This window comes from Lotus japonicus, chromosome 2 (assembly GCF_012489685.1).
Source record: "Lotus japonicus ecotype B-129 chromosome 2, LjGifu_v1.2".
NCBI lineage: Eukaryota > Viridiplantae > Streptophyta > Magnoliopsida > Fabales > Fabaceae > Lotus > Lotus japonicus.
The window spans coordinates 2776473-2795363 of NC_080042.1; the positions used below are offsets into that span (position 1 = coordinate 2776473).

The 18891-nt window shown below is 36.8% G+C and overlaps 2 protein-coding genes across 3 annotated transcripts; both read right to left on the reverse strand.

Annotated features, from left to right (window-relative positions):
• Positions 1 to 481: 481 nt before the first annotated feature.
• LOC130737406 (pentatricopeptide repeat-containing protein At5g39710) lies at positions 482 to 6599 on the reverse strand. 2 transcript variants are annotated; one of them, XM_057589165.1, is made up of 5 exons: positions 4067 to 6599; positions 3398 to 3480; positions 3264 to 3315; positions 1722 to 1816; positions 483 to 1163 (listed from the first exon to the last, which is right to left on the reverse strand). In XM_057589165.1, the coding sequence occupies exon 1, from the start codon at positions 6490 to 6492 to the stop codon at positions 4249 to 4251; it is 2244 nt and encodes a 747-aa protein (XP_057445148.1). In that variant the 5' UTR covers positions 6493 to 6599; the 3' UTR covers positions 483 to 1163; positions 1722 to 1816; positions 3264 to 3315; positions 3398 to 3480; positions 4067 to 4248. The 2 variants fall into 2 exon arrangements, with proteins under 2 accessions (XP_057445149.1, XP_057445148.1); XM_057589166.1 differs by lacking the exon at positions 1722 to 1816 and having other exon boundaries at positions 482 to 1163.
• A 4318-nt stretch (positions 6600 to 10917) lies between these two features.
• On the reverse strand, positions 10918 to 11928 carry LOC130735188 (uncharacterized). The gene is made up of 2 exons (XM_057587275.1): positions 11491 to 11928; positions 10918 to 11355 (listed from the first exon to the last, which is right to left on the reverse strand). Exons 1-2 carry the CDS (start codon positions 11765 to 11767, stop codon positions 11087 to 11089), a joined length of 546 nt encoding a protein of 181 aa, XP_057443258.1. The 5' UTR covers positions 11768 to 11928; the 3' UTR covers positions 10918 to 11086.
• Between the last annotated feature and the right edge of the window lie 6963 nt (positions 11929 to 18891).

Genomic DNA, 18891 nt, shown 5'->3' on the forward strand with positions numbered 1-18891 from the left:
GTGATGGAAAATAAACAGAGGTGTGAACAAATTAAAACTTTTTTCATTTCTTTTTCACTCTAAATGGATGAGAAAATGAGGTGTGAATAAAATATTAATATTTGTTTATGGTGCATAAGGTGGGGAAAAGAGTAGAAAAGAAAAAGATGAAATACAAGTTGTGATAGATTACGTGTGATAAAAAAAAGGTAATAAAAAAAATGAGGGTAAATAGTAGGAAAAAACAATATAAGAATTAAGAAAAATTTTTTTTTTTTGTTTTTTAAAAACCATAATTATTTTCTATGGATGGTAAAACTCTCACTACCAAGTATTTAAAACAGTTGATCTACGCGGTTGGTAGTAAAATGACAATATGAGATAACTTCATTAAATTTAAAAACAAAACTCAAACTTATTTAATGTATAAATATGGATAAGTGGGTGCAAATGCTAACATGAAAAGGATTTTCTTTCCTTCTTAAGACGCTCTTTTGCCTTCAATAGAAGGTAAGAAATTGTTTACCTCATGTAAGGGTTGCCAGAGTAATTATGAAAGAGATATAAAAGTGTGGTTTTGACTAGTTATTTGAGTTAATTTAGAGTTTTTTTTTCTTACAAACGTACAAGCCTTTATGACCAAAACAAATTTCTTTACCAAATAGAATTAAGCTTATAAGTTATATAACCTATGGGTTATTATTTTTCCCTAATTTTCGATGCAATTTTCAGAGAAAAACTAAAGACCCTAGTGGGCTAACAAACAGAAGTAACTAGGGTTGCTCGAAGAGAACTCCTAAAACATCTGCTAGCAAGAGAGGGTCCATTCCATTTTGCAAGGAAATCTACTCAATTTTCTTGGCAGATTGGAAGAGTAGCCTCCTTAACAAACTAGGGCAGATGTGTCCGACTTTTATTTTTATTGAAGGATGGACTTAAACCCTCCCTTCTTTGACAGTCCTACCCTCATCACATACACACTCTTCTTCTCCATGAAACTCATATATGTTGTTTCATCATCTCTTCAATATTTGAGCAATCATCCCCTACTCATCTCTTCATCTTCTACATTTGAGCAACCATCCACCTACTCATATCTTCCTATTCTTCATCTTGTGTAGCCATATTCTTTGTTGAGTTTAAGCAACCATTTTCTTCGTCTGTTCATCTCTTCGAGCAACCATCTGCGACCAAGGTTAACCTTCGTTATAGAAAACAAATTTCTAGAAATTTTTAAATCCTGAAAATAAAAAATTCGATAATCTATTTTTGAACTTCTTTTTAAGGTAGTTTCGGAAACTAATTTCTAGTAAGTATTTGAATGTATCATTATGGAAACTAGTTTCCAATAAGGTTAAGAATGTATAAGTGTCAGAAACAAGTTTCTAGAAGGGTTAAATCATTAAATTAGTCCTATGTTTAAAATGTAATCATTACTAAAATGTCACAAAAATGTCTAAAGTTTCATTCCAACAGGCAATCCGTGAGTAAGTCATATAAACCTCTAGTGATAAAACCTTAACCAAGGTTTACAACAAGCACTGGCCTTGAATAGAGCTTTCGTCATTCTAAGGTCATTGCATGCCAGAAGAGACAACAAGGATTTGTAATGATATTTCTAAATGACTTACTATTAAGGTCCTATATTAACTAGAGATATGGCAAAGTCTTCTTCATAAATGGTAGGGATATGCTCACCCCCAAAACTAGCTTTTACACTTTTATGAGAGTTAGGTCCATACCTGAATTCTAAAATGGTATCAGGTCAATCTAAGATCCGTTATTCGGTCACCCACATATATCCAGTTCTGCAAACTTCAGACTCCAGATCTCAATCCTGGGCATGAAAGAGATGTGTTAAGGTCCACGTTGTCTACAAATGTGATCAGACTAGTTCTTATATATGGCAGGTTAATCTTCGCCCCTAAGTTAAGACAGATCAGCAAAGCGCCAGCAACAAGAACAAAGCCCAAAACCAATTGGGCAACACCTATGTATTTTGCAAAATAATTTCACTAACCCAACCCAAACCTACTTGAACAAAATCATGTTAGTTCTGGTTAGGGGATGCATATATTTGACGAGGTTTTTATTAATTTTAGAAATATCAAAGAAATAAAATAAAATAGGGAGACCTTTAGATTCTATATATATTTACATATCTTTAAATTTTTTCCAAGTATTAATATAAATTGAAAATGAAAAGTGAAAAGGGGAAAAATTATAAAAAGTTTAATCAGATTGGATTCGATCTGGCTCTGAGTTGAGTGACCTGATAAATAATCGACCAGATAATGGTCGGGTTACAATATCCTTGACCTGATTTATCTCGACTACTTAAACCAACGCACATTTGTTTTGTTTGGATTCGGTCAGGTTAGTCAGATTCACATTCTAATTATTTTTACAAGTCTAATCAGACTGATCTTGTAAAAGAACTTGTGATCACTCCTACCCAACCCTCATTGCCATTGCCACATTCGAATCATCTTTACAAGTCTAATCAGACTGATCTTGTACCAGTAGTATAAAACTAGTACCTGACCCGGAATATTTTTATAAAAAAGCATAAATAAATGTATAACGTTTTATAACACATCTAAATAATCACATTAGTTAAGAAATACAGGGTTAAGTTAGTCCCAGACCATTTCTCAATTCTAAAAACGTTAATGATACTATCTCTCCTCTCTTTTCTACCCTTTCCCATAATTTCAAGATGATATGTTAGAGCCTAATAAACAAGGGAGATTATTAGCAGCCATATTAAAATAATCAGGAAAATGAAACGTCACTAGAATGGCTATCGCACTACTACTTTCTATGTGACAAAATCTGCAAGGCATCATAGAGTTTGTACCAGATTGCTATGTCCAGTCAAAGCTTGCAACATTTTAACCACCCACATTTCATCTTCTAGTGCAATTTCAGTGTTCTCGGGCATTAAAAATAGTGAAAATGATAGCATTGTTTCAATCTTCTTACCATTCCATCTCTGATTTGAATTTAGTGTATATAGATAATAGATAATAGCATAATAGCACACTTGCTCTCCAAAATAGAAGTCTGTAATATCTTTCATTCCTACCTTATCACTAAACACTAAACAGAATAAAAATAAAAAACCAAAGGCATCTGATAGTCCTTATGTATTAGGTAAATTATTATGATAAAATCTTTAGCTGAATTTATGGCCAACAGAATATGAATTGGGGATACTAACCCCATGGTATAGAAGTCATATAAGCATCATAAATAAATAGTTCTATCTTTAGATGCAAAACCTGATCTGACATCCAGGCTTTCCCTTGAACTTGCAATCAAATGCCCTATTGTCTGCACAAAATAATTGATGCATGTAAGATATAAAAGGAAGTGAACAATAGAAAAAACAAGGGGAGTGGGGGGCAGGATTAACCTTAGCTTTTCAGGGTGACCTTTAACACAACCTGCTGAGAACCATAAAATCCATCGCTCTCTGCCTTGGTCTTACCCCCCTTCCTATGGGTTATTAATCAAAAAAAAAGTCAGAAGGCAAACAATGTGAAGTATCAGATATCTGTAATCTGTAGCATTGCAAGCATGGTACGATTCAAATTTTATCATTCATGTGCAATAATAAATGGCAGCTCATGTCAGATAATACTTTCTCAATTTCAGAAACACTCATTCAAAATTTATTGAAATCATAAAATCATAAAACATGATTCCCAACAACCTGAAAGTAAATTATGAATTATCCAGTATCACAACTATAAGAAGACCTTGTGATTTAAAAACCACAAAGAAAACAATGTCTAACTTATTATTGCAAGCAAGTTACTTCATACTTGACAATTTAAAAAAATTCAAAGGTCACATTTGGTTCATCAGAATGACATGTCAAATTTAATTATCAATCCTTCTGACATGTTACGTGTGACTAAGACAGAAATAACTTTTCCACTGCATCCCTATTGTTAGTGTAATAAAATAAAATCAATAGCATAAAGTAAAAAAAAAAACTACACATTGACAAGAACCTCACAAGTAAATTTCGTGTTACAGATTTCTAAAGGAGAGAAGATAGATAAGGGAGATTATTAACCTGATCAAGAAGGAGATATTTGATAGTTATAGAGTTCCAGGTAAAAAAAGTGATAAACTGCTTTCCTAGCCAGGGAGAACTTTCCACATTGTAAGTCTCCAAGCCAAAGCATGCTAGATGTAAGCTGGAAGAGTCAGCTCAATGTTTATGGTAACAGAGTTCAACAGGAAAAACAAGAGATATTAGGCACTTGCTGAAGCATATGAATGCTTTCCACCATCAGGTAACAGGCCATCCTTGGCCATTTCAGTTAGCACATTCAAAACAGTATCCATGTTACCTTCTTTGAAGTTAATTTCAACAAGTGCTTTAGGTAGCTCAGAATCATTAAGAGTACAGCTCATCAATATGTTTTGAATTACGCAACTTAGCTCATCGTTCATTCCTTCACTAGATAAAGCTTTAATAAGAGCAATTACAGTCACCATATGAGAAACAAAACCACAATGCACCATCTCCATGTACATATTGTATGCCTTGCGAACATTACCACATCTACAATGTCCATGAATCATTAAATTATAAACTGTTCCATCAGGCTTATAATCCCTTTGAAGCATTGTGCTAAAAACTCTGCCTGCTTCATTCATTAAACCCTTCATACAGAAACCTTTGACAAGCCCTACCACACTCTTAAACTCATTATTACTGCAGTTCTCTATCAGAGTATCATATGTTACATCAGTGGGTATAGACTCGTCATAAAACAACTTCAGAAGAAGCTTCTTAGCTTCTCTTGTCCTAGCTTTCTTATTAAGTCCATTAATAAGCACACTATAGGTAACTATATCAGGCAAAAAGCCCTTCTGTATCATTTCATCATGCAAATGAAGAGCCTTACTCAACTCACCTTCAGCACAATATGCATTCATCAAGCTAGTATAAGTAACCTCATCCGGCGACAGGCCCCCGCGCAACATCTCTCGGAAGAGATCAAAAGCTTCTGGCAGTTTTCGCTCCTGGCAAAGGCCTTGTATAAGCGACGAATACGTGACAGCATCAGGCAAGATGCCCTTTTCAACCATCTCCACCTTCATTTCAAAGGCCTTCCCTAGCTCCCGGTTTCGGCAAAACCCGGATATAACAGTGCTATAACTAACAACATCGGGGCACAAACCCCTCTCAACCATGCCCCTCAAAATCCCCACAGCCTCCTCAACCCTCCCCAAAAAGCAATACCCATGAACAAGCGCGTTGTAAGTAACAACCGAGGGCGAAAACCCATTAACAATCATCTCACTCAAAACCTTATAAGCCTCATTCATCAACCCCTGCTGGCAGAATCCATCAATCAAAGTCGTGTAAGTCCTCTCATTGGGACTCAGCCCCCTCACGCGCATCTGAAACAAAAGCTCCACAGCACGATTCAGATTCTTAACCTTACACATGCCACTTATCAATGTGGTGTAAGTAACAACATTGGGAGATAACCCCTTACCAGCCATCTCATGAAGAAGCACAAGCCCCTGGTGGAAATTCCCTTCTTTACAGAACCCATTCACAAGCGTGTTGTAAGTGACACAATCAGGAGCCAAACCCTTCCTATTCATCTCCTCAACCACCTCATGAGCCTCTCTCATTTTCCCTTCCGCGCAAAATCCGTTAATAACCGCATTGAACGAACGCAAATTCGGCTCCACACCCTTCTCCGCCATTGCTCTCAACAACCCAAACGCTTCCCCCACCTTCTTCTCCTTGCAACTCGCCGCGATCAGCGTATTATACGTAACCACATTGGGCGAACACCCTTTCGCCTCCATCTCCCGCATGAGGCCAAACCCCAATTCCAATTTCCCGGCGGCGGCGAAGCCCCGGATCATGACATTGTAAGTATAAACATTCGGCGACACACCGTTCCGGACCATGTCCCGGAACACGCGCTCGGCATCCGAGATGGAGGCCCGATGCCTCAGGATCGAGTCGAGGATTGAATTGTAGGACAAGACGCCGGGGGAGAAGCCGTGGCGGAGGGCGAGGTCGACGGTGTGGAGGGCCCTGTCAACGAGGTTGATTCGGGAGTAGGATTTGATGACCAGGTCGAAGACGGCGGAGGAGGAGCGGCATTTGTGGTAGGAGTCATTGAGGAGGTGGAAGACGACGGCGCCGGTGGTGTCGTTTAGGGTTCCGGCGAGGTCTTCGGCGAGGGATTGAGCGGTTTTGAAGAGGTGGAAGCGGGTGAGGAGGTGGAGGGCGAGGGATTTGCAATGTGGGGTGAAGAAAGCGTGGGGTTGGGCCCAGTTAAGGAAGTTGAGGAGGGCGGCGGGTTGGTTGAGGTGGGAGCTGAGGAGGAGGTGGGAGGCGGCTTCAGGGGTGAAGTGAGGGGTTAGTGAGGGGAGGTTTTGAGGGTGGCGTTTTAGGTATGTGATTGCTTTCTCCGCCAGAAGGGTGGCGGTGGATGAGCCACGGTGATGACGGAGGAGCTTCATTGGGTTGGGACTCCGGCAACGACGATGCAATGAACTAACATGCTCCTTTGCAGGGGTGTTGATTTTAATACCACCTCATCCATTTTCATACCATTGGAAATGCTGTTGCACTTTTTACATTCCACTGGTTAATGTGCCAAATTAAACAAATTAAACGAGTAAATAGTCAAGTTGGTCCCTGAATGTGTCCACCGACTTTAACTTCGTCCCTAAACTTTAAAAATGACGCCCGTGATCCCTAAATGTGGCAAAACTTCTTCACAGTAGTCTCTGGGTTAAAAATAGTTGACGGACGCTAACGGACTGCTGACATGAATTTTGTTTTTGTCAAAGGTGATGCTTATGTGTCATTTGAACCCAGAAAATAATAAAATAAAATAGTTAAATAAAAAAATAAACAACTTTACCCTATTCTCCTGTGTATTAAATCATAATAAATGAAGACATATAGGTTCAAATCAATCTCAAGATATAAACTTTCTCCATTCACAAATGAAAAAAAGTAAAAAATAGCAAACTTCGAATTCAATTGGGGGAACAAAATTTCTTATTCATGGGAGGAAAATGGAAAGAAATACCACAAAAAAAAGTCAATTCCTATTCTTTGCAATTCTCAGAAGCCCCTTTCTTTGCCTGTGATTTTCAATTCCTCTACCTGTGTCACGGTTTAAAACCTCCATGTATTAGCATAGTCACCACTTTTGCTCTCGGGATCACACAGACACACACTATAGCTGCTCAAGAAACCTTCATTTAAACAAAAACGAAAAGTCTATCTAATTTCCATTCTTCATCTGTGAAAAAAAAGGTGAAAGCTTCATCAAGCTTTTCAACCTAGATCGGATGAGAAAGCTTTAGATCTGGCCTCAGCACCATGAAAACTAGAACCCACAACAATTACCTCCTCTTCTTCTCATCACGCGCAGTTCTCTGGTTGAAGTACTACGCTTCTTTATTTTCTGATTCAAGCTTTGTGCTCTTTCCTTTCTTTGTTGTCTGATTGAAGCTTCTTCATGTCTGGTTGAAGTACTGCTTCAGGCTTCTTCGTCTGCTTGCGTGATTCGCTGTTTCTGCAATTTTGGATTTTATCACCTATGATTTGGGGTTCTTCACTTCTGCAATTTAGGAATTTCAATTTTGTTTTTTTATTTAACTATTTTATTATTTTCTGGGTTCAAATGCCACATAAGCATCACCCTTGACGGAAAAAAATTCCATGTCAGCTTTCCGTTAACGTCCGTCAACTTGTTTTAACCCAGGGACTACTATGAAGGAGTTTTGCCACATTTAAGGACCACGGACGTCATTTTTAAAGTTTAAGGACGAAGTTGAAGTCGGTGGACACATTCAGGGACCAACTTGGCTATTTACCCCAAATTAAACAAAACACTTTTCAAAGTTGGAGGGTTTGTTCCGTACGTGTTAATAAGTATGATAGTAGTATTAGTTTATACTTTAACATTTTAAGGTTGTTGCACAAGTATTAAAAAATAGCAATTAATTTTCTTGTTTTATTAAAATTACTATGTAATTTCCTATTATACCATTTATCTCTCTTATTAATTCTAACTTTTCAAGTTTTCTACCACCAATAAATGAAGGGTACAATTGGTAAAGTATAATTAATGCTCTCTTGAATTTGTAAAGTGGCAGATAATTAAGAACAAAATTCGGCTAGAAATACTGTCAGTTATTTTGAAAACGAAGGAGTAATTTATAAGTTTATCCATCAATCTACTCTTATATGTCACTTCCTAAGACAATGTCTAATCTTTTGGACAAGTAGAAGACAAAACACAATTTTGCTGCTAACTGCTTAAGCATAATACATTGTTGTTGGATTGTGCTGCACACAACTACTATGGGTGAAACATCAATTAGAGGATTACAACATCTTTGAGAAGAACATCCATTTATATTGTGACAACACAAGTGCAATCAAGATCTCAAAGAATTCAACCCAGCTTTCACGAACGATGCATATTAAGATCGAGCATCATCATGTCTCTAAGCGAGATATTGATATGTCCCATGTCAAAACTGATGATCATCTTGTGGTATCTTCACTCAGCCTCTGATCGAGAAGAAATTTAGTTTTCTAAGGGAAAGTATAAGGATGTCTCCATTTGCATAACAATCATATGCATCGTCTACACTACAAAGTGTTGAAGACATTGTCTGCTGACCCAGTGTTTAGATTTTCATCGTCTATAGTATCCAGAAATCATTGCAAAGGTCAAACATCCACATATGTCAGCTCTATGACATGATATAGGAAAAAGTAACATAAGAAAGGGGGATTTGAATTGTGTTCAAATAAAACTTGAGTTTTTCAAACGATTAGAAGTTTATGAAATATTTTTCGCAATCGTTTGGTGCAGCAGATATAAAAGTAAGAGAGTAAACGATAAGCACACAACAATATATCATGGTTCACCCATAAACGATGGGGTCACGTCCAGTCCTTGGCTTCACCAAGATTTCACTAAACAAGTTTGAAGGACTTATCCTACAACAAGTAATCGACAAGACTCCTCCCAACTAAGTATTCTACAAGACTTATCCTAACAAGTATTAGACAAGACTTCTACCAACTTCAACTATTGTTAAGGACTTCTCCTAAGATCTTTTTCAAGATTGTTTGGCTCTACAAGATTCTCTTCTCACAAGAGGGATAGTGGAAATGGGTAAGCACGGGAACTACAAAGTTTTTGAGTGAATTTGACTCTAGAGTATACTTTGTATTCTTGATCTAGAGAGAGTTGGAAATAAAGATTTGACTCTTAGGTATTTCTCTCAGACGAAGAGGACTTTTATTTCTTGCTTGTTGAAGAATATTTTAGACTCAAATGAAAATTCTAGCTCAATTTCTTACTTCTGAAAATCTTCAAGTCCTCCTTTTATACTTCAAGAGCTTCTAGGGTTTGTTGAGAGCCGTTAGTGCGTGTAGAGAATCTTGAGTACTAGTCGTTGGATCAAACGGTCTTCTTATAAGGTGCATTAAATGCATTGTGTACTTTGCTGAAGCAAAATGCTACAAAGTGTATCTTGTCGGTTGGTTCGTAGCATAAGCAGCAATGTTCCAGTCCTTTAGTGAGAGAAAGATGAACCTTTGATGGTGACAACGTTATCCTTGTTTCCTTGTCCTTGTTAAATATCACGTGATTCTTTACACTTGACTTTATCCTCAAGAATATCAAAGAGCTTTCAATTTGAATGTGTCGCTCTTTCTCTAGACATTGGTTCCATTGGTCAGGTTACAGGATAAACGATAAATAGCTTCATGAGTGTGTGGTCTTCTCTTCTGACGGATGATTAATTTTGCTTGGACGGATCTTGTATAGTTTGTCCTGAAGTTTTGATTGTACCTATATAGATGATCATTGATTCTTGTATTGTATGGACCGTCTTTTATCTTGATCAATTTACTCTTCTCTTGCTCAGACGATCTGGCTGGTTTGACTTTCTTTGCCTGTATAGTCTCTCTTGAGCGTCTTCTTACTTTGACATTTCTAGTACATGACTGACACGTCTTCTCGCATTGTCTTGTACTATATCATCAGACGATGGGGATGTGAAGCATAGAAGTTATTTCCTGAATTATAATTTACATGAAATATTTAACTACTTATGCTCTTGAAAATTGTTATGATTCAAAATATGATTAACGATCTTATGAATGCTTCTTGATTAGCATATAAGCATCAACTAATTAAGTACCATCAACCTCTCGTAAAATGATGTTCGGCATATGAACCTTTAGTATCAGAGTATGTTCAACACACATAACTTTCAAGCTAGACTTCTACGATACTTGTCCTTGGTCATTGACTTCTTAAGAAACGAGCTATCATCAGCATATGTTTTACTTAAGAAACAATCTTCGTATCTTGAGAGAAAGTACTAGAACGGACATCCTTCTTTCATATTAATCTGTATGTTAAAATAAAGGGCCTTCTACACGATTCAACATCTGATTTGGACTTGATAGATTTCTTCTACGAATATCCTCTTTAATTAAGCATAGGTTCTTCATTTAGAAAGTCTTCTAAGAAAGCTTTCTTGCTAAAGCATAGTTCAAATAAAATACTACAAAAAGTTAAATATCAATAGATTGTTATCATCGAAACAAAGAGTGTGGTCATATTCTGGATCCAACAAAATTTTATCTTTGTAGTGGGCGCAGTATCATGATTGTCAAAGAAACAAGTTGCACGCTCATAAAAACTAGAGCTTTTCAAAAGATAAAACTGTAAAACTTATTTCAACATGTCAAAATACAAATTAAACAAGCAACTCTCATAAAAACTAAAGATTTTCAAAACATGAAAATGTAGCATTTATTTCAACATATATCAAAATACAAATTAAACAAGCAACTCTTCCAATACTTGTTCAAGTACAAGCTTTTAACAATGTATCGGATTGCATTACAATTTGCAAAGTAAATTAAATTCATCAAAATCAACTAAAAATTAAACTACAAGCTTAATTATTCTCCCATAAGCTTGAAACATATATAGATGAAAACAGAAACTAGAACAAGCCACAATAGTGCTTGGAGGAGCTAGCTTGTTGCTGCGGCATAAAAATTTCACGGCCAAGACCAGAAGGGACGAAGCATTGGCATCACAGCGAATTTCATTGTCCCATTGTTGCAGTGGAAGCCGTTTCTCTCGCCACAACCGAAAAAGTGAGGTTGCCACTTCTTCAACACAAACTTGAAGCCTTCACCTCCTCCTTGAGTGGGATTTGCTAGCATTCTAGCCCTTTTAATATCACACTTCATAAAGCTATAGAAATCTTTAAACATGTAAACGCTGTGTGGGAAAGTGGAGGCATTTGGAGCTTCAAACTTGAAAACTGCACAAATATATCAATTCATATAAATATTTTAGCTAAGTTAGCATCATTAATCATTAGCAATAATTAAGCTGACAATGACATGCATATATGCAAAAATGAATGAGGAGGAGTTATGTCCTCAAGAAAATTGACCTAGAGTATCATTGAGGTAAAATGGAGCACTCTTGATAGCCCAGTCAGAGTAATTGTAGCCGAAGTGCCAATGCTCAGAACCACCAACAAGTATCTGCTTTGGCTGTTGTTGTTGTTGTTGTTCTGTTTTGTTATTGTAGTTGTGATTTCCAAATCTGGACCACCAATCAGTGTAGTTGAAACCAGAGGACCACTCCTTGTTGGCCATGCTCACTGCAAACATTGAAACAGTTATAACTAGCATCATGATAAGTCCCTGTGCGAATTTCACAGCCATGGTATTGGTATATGTTCCTATAGTCTCTCCGATTTGATTTAATGTAAGCTAGGGAGTATTGTGTATGATGAGTTGTGGTTTGGTGAGCATGTTTGGAGATGAAGAGGGCTTATATAGGGAGAGTGAAGGGAGCGTGAGACATGAAAATCATGGAATTGTTGTGATGGTGGAAAATGGCCAAATTAATGTTGGTGGGTAATTGGGTATTGGAAATATATGGAACCTAGCCTCTGTAGGATTTTCCCGCAAAGACTGAAGTCAACTTTTCCTCCACGTCTAACTTCTTTCAATTTGTGTAATGTAATTCAATTGGTTTTCTAGAAAAGTTGTGTAAGCAACCTATTTAATTGGAAGTAGATTTCTAAAATTTTAAGTTTTAACTTATTTATAGATAAAAACCTCGTGGGGAGAGTTAGCCCTACAATGATGTGAATGTTTCTGGCTTGAAGATGATTGGTTCCAAACGAGGAACCTGTCTTACACCAAAAGTGTTGATTAAAATAACTACAACTTATTTTTAAAAAGGACGTATACACAAATAGCATTTAGCAACTAATTTAGATTGAGAGGTAAATCGATAAATGTGTAAAGAAAGTTTTTTTAATTAAATTTATTATAGTTTACCTAGTAATTTTAAAAAGTGATAGTATTTTAACACGTCCCTTTTACCTATTTAATTAGGGGTTCATTTAGTGTACACAAGGATTTCCTTGTGCAAGGTTACACAAATCTAGGATGACCTCTTATTATAGGTCCATCCGGTTAAATAATTTTTTTATAAAAAGTTTTTTTTTTTTTTTTAAGTTCTGTCTCCATCTCCTCTTCACCACCCTCAACCACCTTGCCCTCAGCCCCAACCACCACCACCATACCTTCTTCTCTCCTCTCCCTCCCAACTTCAATGGTTTTTCACGTAGATCTCGTTCCCTGCAGCCCCAATCAACCATCGACCACCACATCCCTCTGCAAAGCCTTCACCACCACCCGCAACAAACCCCAGACCCGAGTTCCTCCGTCACCGCATTCGGCAGATCTGAGCTCCTCCCCCGTCACACTCCCGTCTTCCCCTTCATTGAAGTTGTGTGCCATCCATCTTCAGAACCGCCACGAACTGCCATGTCACCATCAAAAAATCCCCACGAATCGCCGCGCTTGAAGCTGCTCCGTCACACGTCGAAGTCGCGCGCCGCCCTCCTCATCTGGGTTTTTCTCAATCGTTTCTTTATGTTTCTTTGTCCCTCGTTTACTCTTCTGTCTTTTCTGGCAACGTTGATGCTTGACAAGGGAAGGTGATGAAGCTTTGTTACTTGGAAGGAATAAGATAAGATCAAAGGTTGAGAGTGATGAATAACTTTTGCTGAATGAAGACAAAATCATTTTTTCTCTGTATGTGCCAGCAATTCTTGTACAATGGCTGCTTTAATATGGGACAAAGTATTTTTAACCGTATTGATGGTGGTGATCGGTGGGGAGGGAGAAGATCCGGTGGCGGTGGTGGCCATGTCAGCGGTGGATGGTGTGGAGGTTGAGGGGAGGTAGAAAGTAAATATATATTTTAAATTAAAAAAAGAGTGACCTGCTAAGAAACTGTGATAGGAGGTTAAACTATGTTTGTGCAACTTTTCACAAAATAAAACTTGTGTACACTAAATGAACCCTTTAATTAGTGTAAAATATTATGTCATTATTCTCAAACCTGAGAATTTAATGTGAATCACCCATAGTAGAGGTGATGGGACCACATCACAATCATGCGGTGGTGGTCTTGTTGGTCTAAGAAAAATTTTAGATTTCATAGTGTACCTATAAAAAACACTTCAACGCTCAAGTCATTGTTCTTTTCCACTCCTTTTACATCTTCATTTCTATTTAATTTTCTTTTCTCTATCAATTAAATCACCTATCACATCTTTACTTTCTCTCCTTTCTTTCTATCTCTTTCTTCCTCCACCTCTCCACACCTCAAAAATGAAATGTGAAGATATAATTATTCTTGTTTGCGGATAAGGGAGGTTTTCAACCCCCGCGAGTAACTTAGCGGGGGTTTTGAAAAAATCCCGAAGTTACACCCCCCACAAATTATTAGCGGCGTTTTTTAGCAAACCCTGGTACCTGCATATGCATTTAGCGGGGGTTTTAAACCTCCCTTATCCGCAAGCTTTTTTTAACGGGAGTTTTCAACCTCCCTTAAATGCAAGAGATTATTTACAGCTTTAAACCTCCCTTGGCTACTTATTTTTAACATCATTTAATTGTGGAGTTTACTTGTTAACCATTTAAAGAGGTTTTCTAAACATCCTACAAATATTAATATTTAAATGCACATAATATGAATTAATAAAGCTCTATTGCTCTTGATAAGAAAACAAAAAATTGCTCTGGATAAGAGTAACAATACAGCATAAAGAAAGAAATACCAAAAGATATTTGATTGACTCTACAAGTAAAGATTGAAAAGAAGTAGCAGCCACCTTAGAATCTTGCTTCTCTTCCCTTCCTTTTGCGCAGCTCCTGTTTGCTTTCTTGCATTTATCCTGCAAATCATTCTCAGTAATTTCAATCTGCTTCATAATATATAAAAAGTTACTAAAAATGAGATTCAAGGAGAACATTTCATTCTGCAACTGCCAAAATTATCCTCAGTCCATGGAAAACAAATTTCATAGCATACTTATTCATGATCTCATAGGAAGAAAAAAAATACAAAAGCTCACTTCTCCCACCCCTTGTGCAGAATTAGTAGCATAACCTCAGACATTCAAACAAAAATTGACATATAGCAAGCAAAATGTGAGGAAAAAATGAACTAGCAATAGATTGAAAATCAAATCATACAAATTTGTAAACCGTAATCGGCACATATTTCCCGTATAAAACAAAATTCATGAAATTCTCAAAGGATACAAATTTCCCATTACTCTGTCAAGATGAATATTCCAAACTGAAAAATATAGACAATTAAGTTCCGCTCGGTTTTCTTTGGAGTTTGGATTTTCTTTTCTTCTCTTACATGCTTTGCTTCTTTTCTTCTTCCCATTTCATTATGGGGTAGGGGTTGGTAAAAAGGCTAGATAGATACATTATACAACACCTCATCAATCATCATCTAAATATCAAGCATAAATGTATCATGAACCAACCTGAATAACATTTCTAACTTGCTTGGTTGCCCATCCAAATAGAGTAGTACCAATTAGGAAAGAAATCAATGATATATTTTGGAGAGTACTCCATACAACCTGAAAATGAAAGCTTGAGAAACTGAGATTATAGCAGGAAACTTTCTAGAAACCTGACAGATAAGTAACAACAGTAGAAAGTAGAAACAAAGAGAGAAAACTTACATCCACCAATTTCCCTGTTTGAGTCTCTGAAAGATAAAACAGAGTTAAGTAAAGAACCTGTAGAATATTAAGGATAAGAAGCATGTGTTTATTGGATGCACTACTGGTCTTAATTTCTTTCATTCTCAAGGTATATGATATTGCTTACAGCATAGGTAGTCTTTTCTTGCACGATATATCTTGTCTTGTCAGCTATTGCTTACAGCATAGGTCGATACACATCTTCTATAACAGGTAAAAAAAAAAAGAAGGAAAAGAAAGTAAGCTTAAAATGTAAATTTAGTTGGAGAACCACTCTAGCCAAATTTAATAACTGACAAATCCTACAAATTGAGCTAAAATTAGCAGAGACTAGAGAAGAAGGGGCAAGTGATTGTATCCTAAGATGGACATAAGATGAACTACACACCAAAAATCTAACCTTCTCAAAGCATGTATCTCATTTTTCTAGAGAAATTACACTAAACCACTTCAAAAGTCCATCTTCTAAAGTGTCATGATCTTATTTATGTATAAATCATGCTATGATTATGAACACAGTTTTCTCTGAAGCATCCTAGGCCTTTCTTTATTTCCTTTTCAACTTTGTCAGTTACTATTTTCACTCATTCAAATATCAAAACCAATCCATTCATTTATTTTTTGATATTCTCTTTTCCCATTCTATCTAGTATAAATATATTTCCACATCCCTCACTCATTGCCACCCCCCATAACAACTCTCATTCTTGCCTGCTCTTATCTTCCTAGAAGTAACTACCCTCACCAATGTTTCAGAACTTCATCCTACTTCACTAGTTTAAATGAACTCCAAATAGATGCTTCATTCTCTAACCTATATAGTTCATACACTTTAGACAACGAAACATGTCTAGGATAAAAAATATACAACCTATGGCTATCCTCAACTTTCTCGCATGATCTATAAATACTTCAACCTTCACTGTTACACTGTCCCTTTGAAATGCAATTTACATGTGAATCTGGATAAAAACAAAACGAATTGATACAAACAACCACTGAAGATTGAAGATTGAAGAAGAAAGAAAACTGATGTCATTGAAGTAGATGCACTCCAGAACAAGGATCATAGGAATCTGGTCTATATTATTTTTACTGTGTAATGCACACAGGCTAAGATGCGAATTAGTCATAAACTCATAATGCACCTCTAAAAGCATATACATATTCCATTCAGCAGTATTTATTTCTCCCAAGGAAGATTTGAAAAAGATATATGGTTTAAGAAGAAAGTGTTCAAATGGCGAAATTAAATTTCACCAAACAGTCAGTTTAGTAAGCTTTATTATATAAATGAGTTAAGCTCAAGTTTTGCAGGCTAACCATTAAAAGCTCATTAATATCTTGTGTGTATGTTTTGTTTTGATAAGCAATGAGTACTATATCTTGTGTGTATGTAAGTTAGAGAGAGAGGGGGGAGATGGCAAGAGAGATAATAATTTCAGATAAGAAAAAGGGAATAGATAATAATTTATTCCAAGATTGTTAAGAAAATATGACACATACCTATTGCTTCAACATTCCAAGATGGTGTACTCACGGGTTTCTTCGACGGTGGGGCTTTTTGAGAGACTTCAGGAGCTGATTGTGAAGAAGCTTCAATTGATGATCCAGACGCTGATTTTTGTGGGTTGTGGAAACGCTTGAACCTTGGCATGACTGCATAAATAAAGCAAAAACCAAAAATAGCAAGCAACAAAATGATAAATAGCTCAAAATGATAGTACCAACCAGTTCCCAATAACAGTATAAAAAAAAATTCTGCTTCATAAAATATTGAAATGATAAGGAAAATATGTTCTTGTAGTGCAATAGAGATTGCCTTGAAACTTATTCCTGCCTAAAACACAGTTAAAAGGAGAAAACAAGCCATTAAACATCAACAAGAACAAGCTCTTATGGAGAGCAAGCAAAACATAATACCATCACTGTTTATAGAAATATAAAATAGAGATATGCAGCTATAAGGGATAATCCCATTTATACTGGCTACAAACATCACCAACACAAGACTTGGTAAAGTAAACATAAATACTAGTGTGCAATGTTCTTCTAAAACAGAATATGCAGCTGATGTCAATGCCAGATGCTGATATCAAACAGAATAAATGATTTTATACTATTCACTTTGTATCTAATATAGGAATTTTAGTAGCTAAAAGAGGTTCCCCCATTCAGATTCAACTTGAGTAGTTAATTGAAAAATTGGGATTTGGCATTATGCAATAGTAAAGCAAAACAGATGATGCATTAACTTTAGTGATTCTTAAAATGAAGCTAAAAGCAGAGTGGTATATACGGAATGCAATTGACAGGACAAGATTCTATTGCCTCTTCCATTTTGTGTTCAGAATCAGCCCACTGAGCAACATCCCTTGCTCTTCCATAAGTTGATAAAGTCGAAGACAGGAAAGCAGAACGGCTACACGAGCATGAAACATAAAAAGATTATCAGCTGCTCTAAACATCAGTTAGCACAACAAATTGGAACAAGTAGTATAATGTAATGCCAAACTAGAACTCCCTAAGAAGCAGTGTTATCAAATAGCGGTTATAGCGGTTCTATGCCGCTATAGCGTAGCGGATTTTTGGCTTATCGCGACGCCGCTATTGCCCGCTATAGCGCGCTATTCCCGCTATTTCCGCTATTCGCTGCCAAATAGCGGCCGAAATAGCGGATTTTTGGCTCACCGCGATGGTCCACGATCGCGATTTGATAACACTGCTAAGAAGTAAGAATCTGAAAGAACTGCCTAAACTTCCTGAATGCTAAAACCAGAACTGCCTAAATTTCTTGAATTCCCAAAGCCTGAGCTACCAAAGGTTAATGTTCCTGAATTGCCAAAACCTAGAGTTCTCAAAGCCAGAACTGCCTATGTTTCATGTTCCTGAATTGCCAAAGACTGAACTACCTAAGGTTAATGTCTCTGAATGGCCAAAGCCAGAGCCACCTAAGGTTAATGCCCCTGAATTGCCAAAACCTGAGATGCCTAAGGACCTTGAGTTGCCAAATCCTTAACTGCCTAAGGTTGATCCAAATTATCAATCTTATGAAACAAGTCAACACTCCCTGAAGCCAATTGAAACTGGAAAACCTGTATTCACTTCCACAATTTCACTCGATCATATCATACCAATCCAGCTAGAGAAATCCAAGTTAAGCAAACGATAATAACAAAAAATTTAAGAGAATACGAGATGAAAAATGGGTAACGAACCTATAAACATCAAAATACTGAGCCTAACAATGAGGAAATCGTCTTACCTTCCAGCTCCAGATAATTTCTGCCTAATTTGTGATTCCAAAGAGAAACAAAACTCAAAATCAGAAGCAAAATTGAAACACATATGGAAGTGGAGTTGAGTTCTTACAAGGAAAATGCAATTGAAGCAGAGATCGAGCGTTCTCTCGTGAAACACTGGAGATTGAGGAATCAGGAAGAGAATCGAGAGTAGATTTTACGGTTTAATTGAGAGTGAAGGTTGAAATCGAGAGTCGAATCGGTGGAAAGGATTCAGGAGCTTCCATGGTTAACGAATAAGGTTGAAATCGTGAGAGTGAGAATGAGAAACGAGTTCAGAGTGAGACGAGAGTTCAGAGATGAAAATTGGGAGAGTTAATTAACGTAATTTTTTGCGGGGGTTATTAAAACCTCCCCTTACTAATGAAAATGAACGTAATTTGCGGAGGTTATTAAAAACCCCGCTAAATAACCCCCACTAAATAACGTTTTTTTTAGTGCAAATATAACTTAAGGT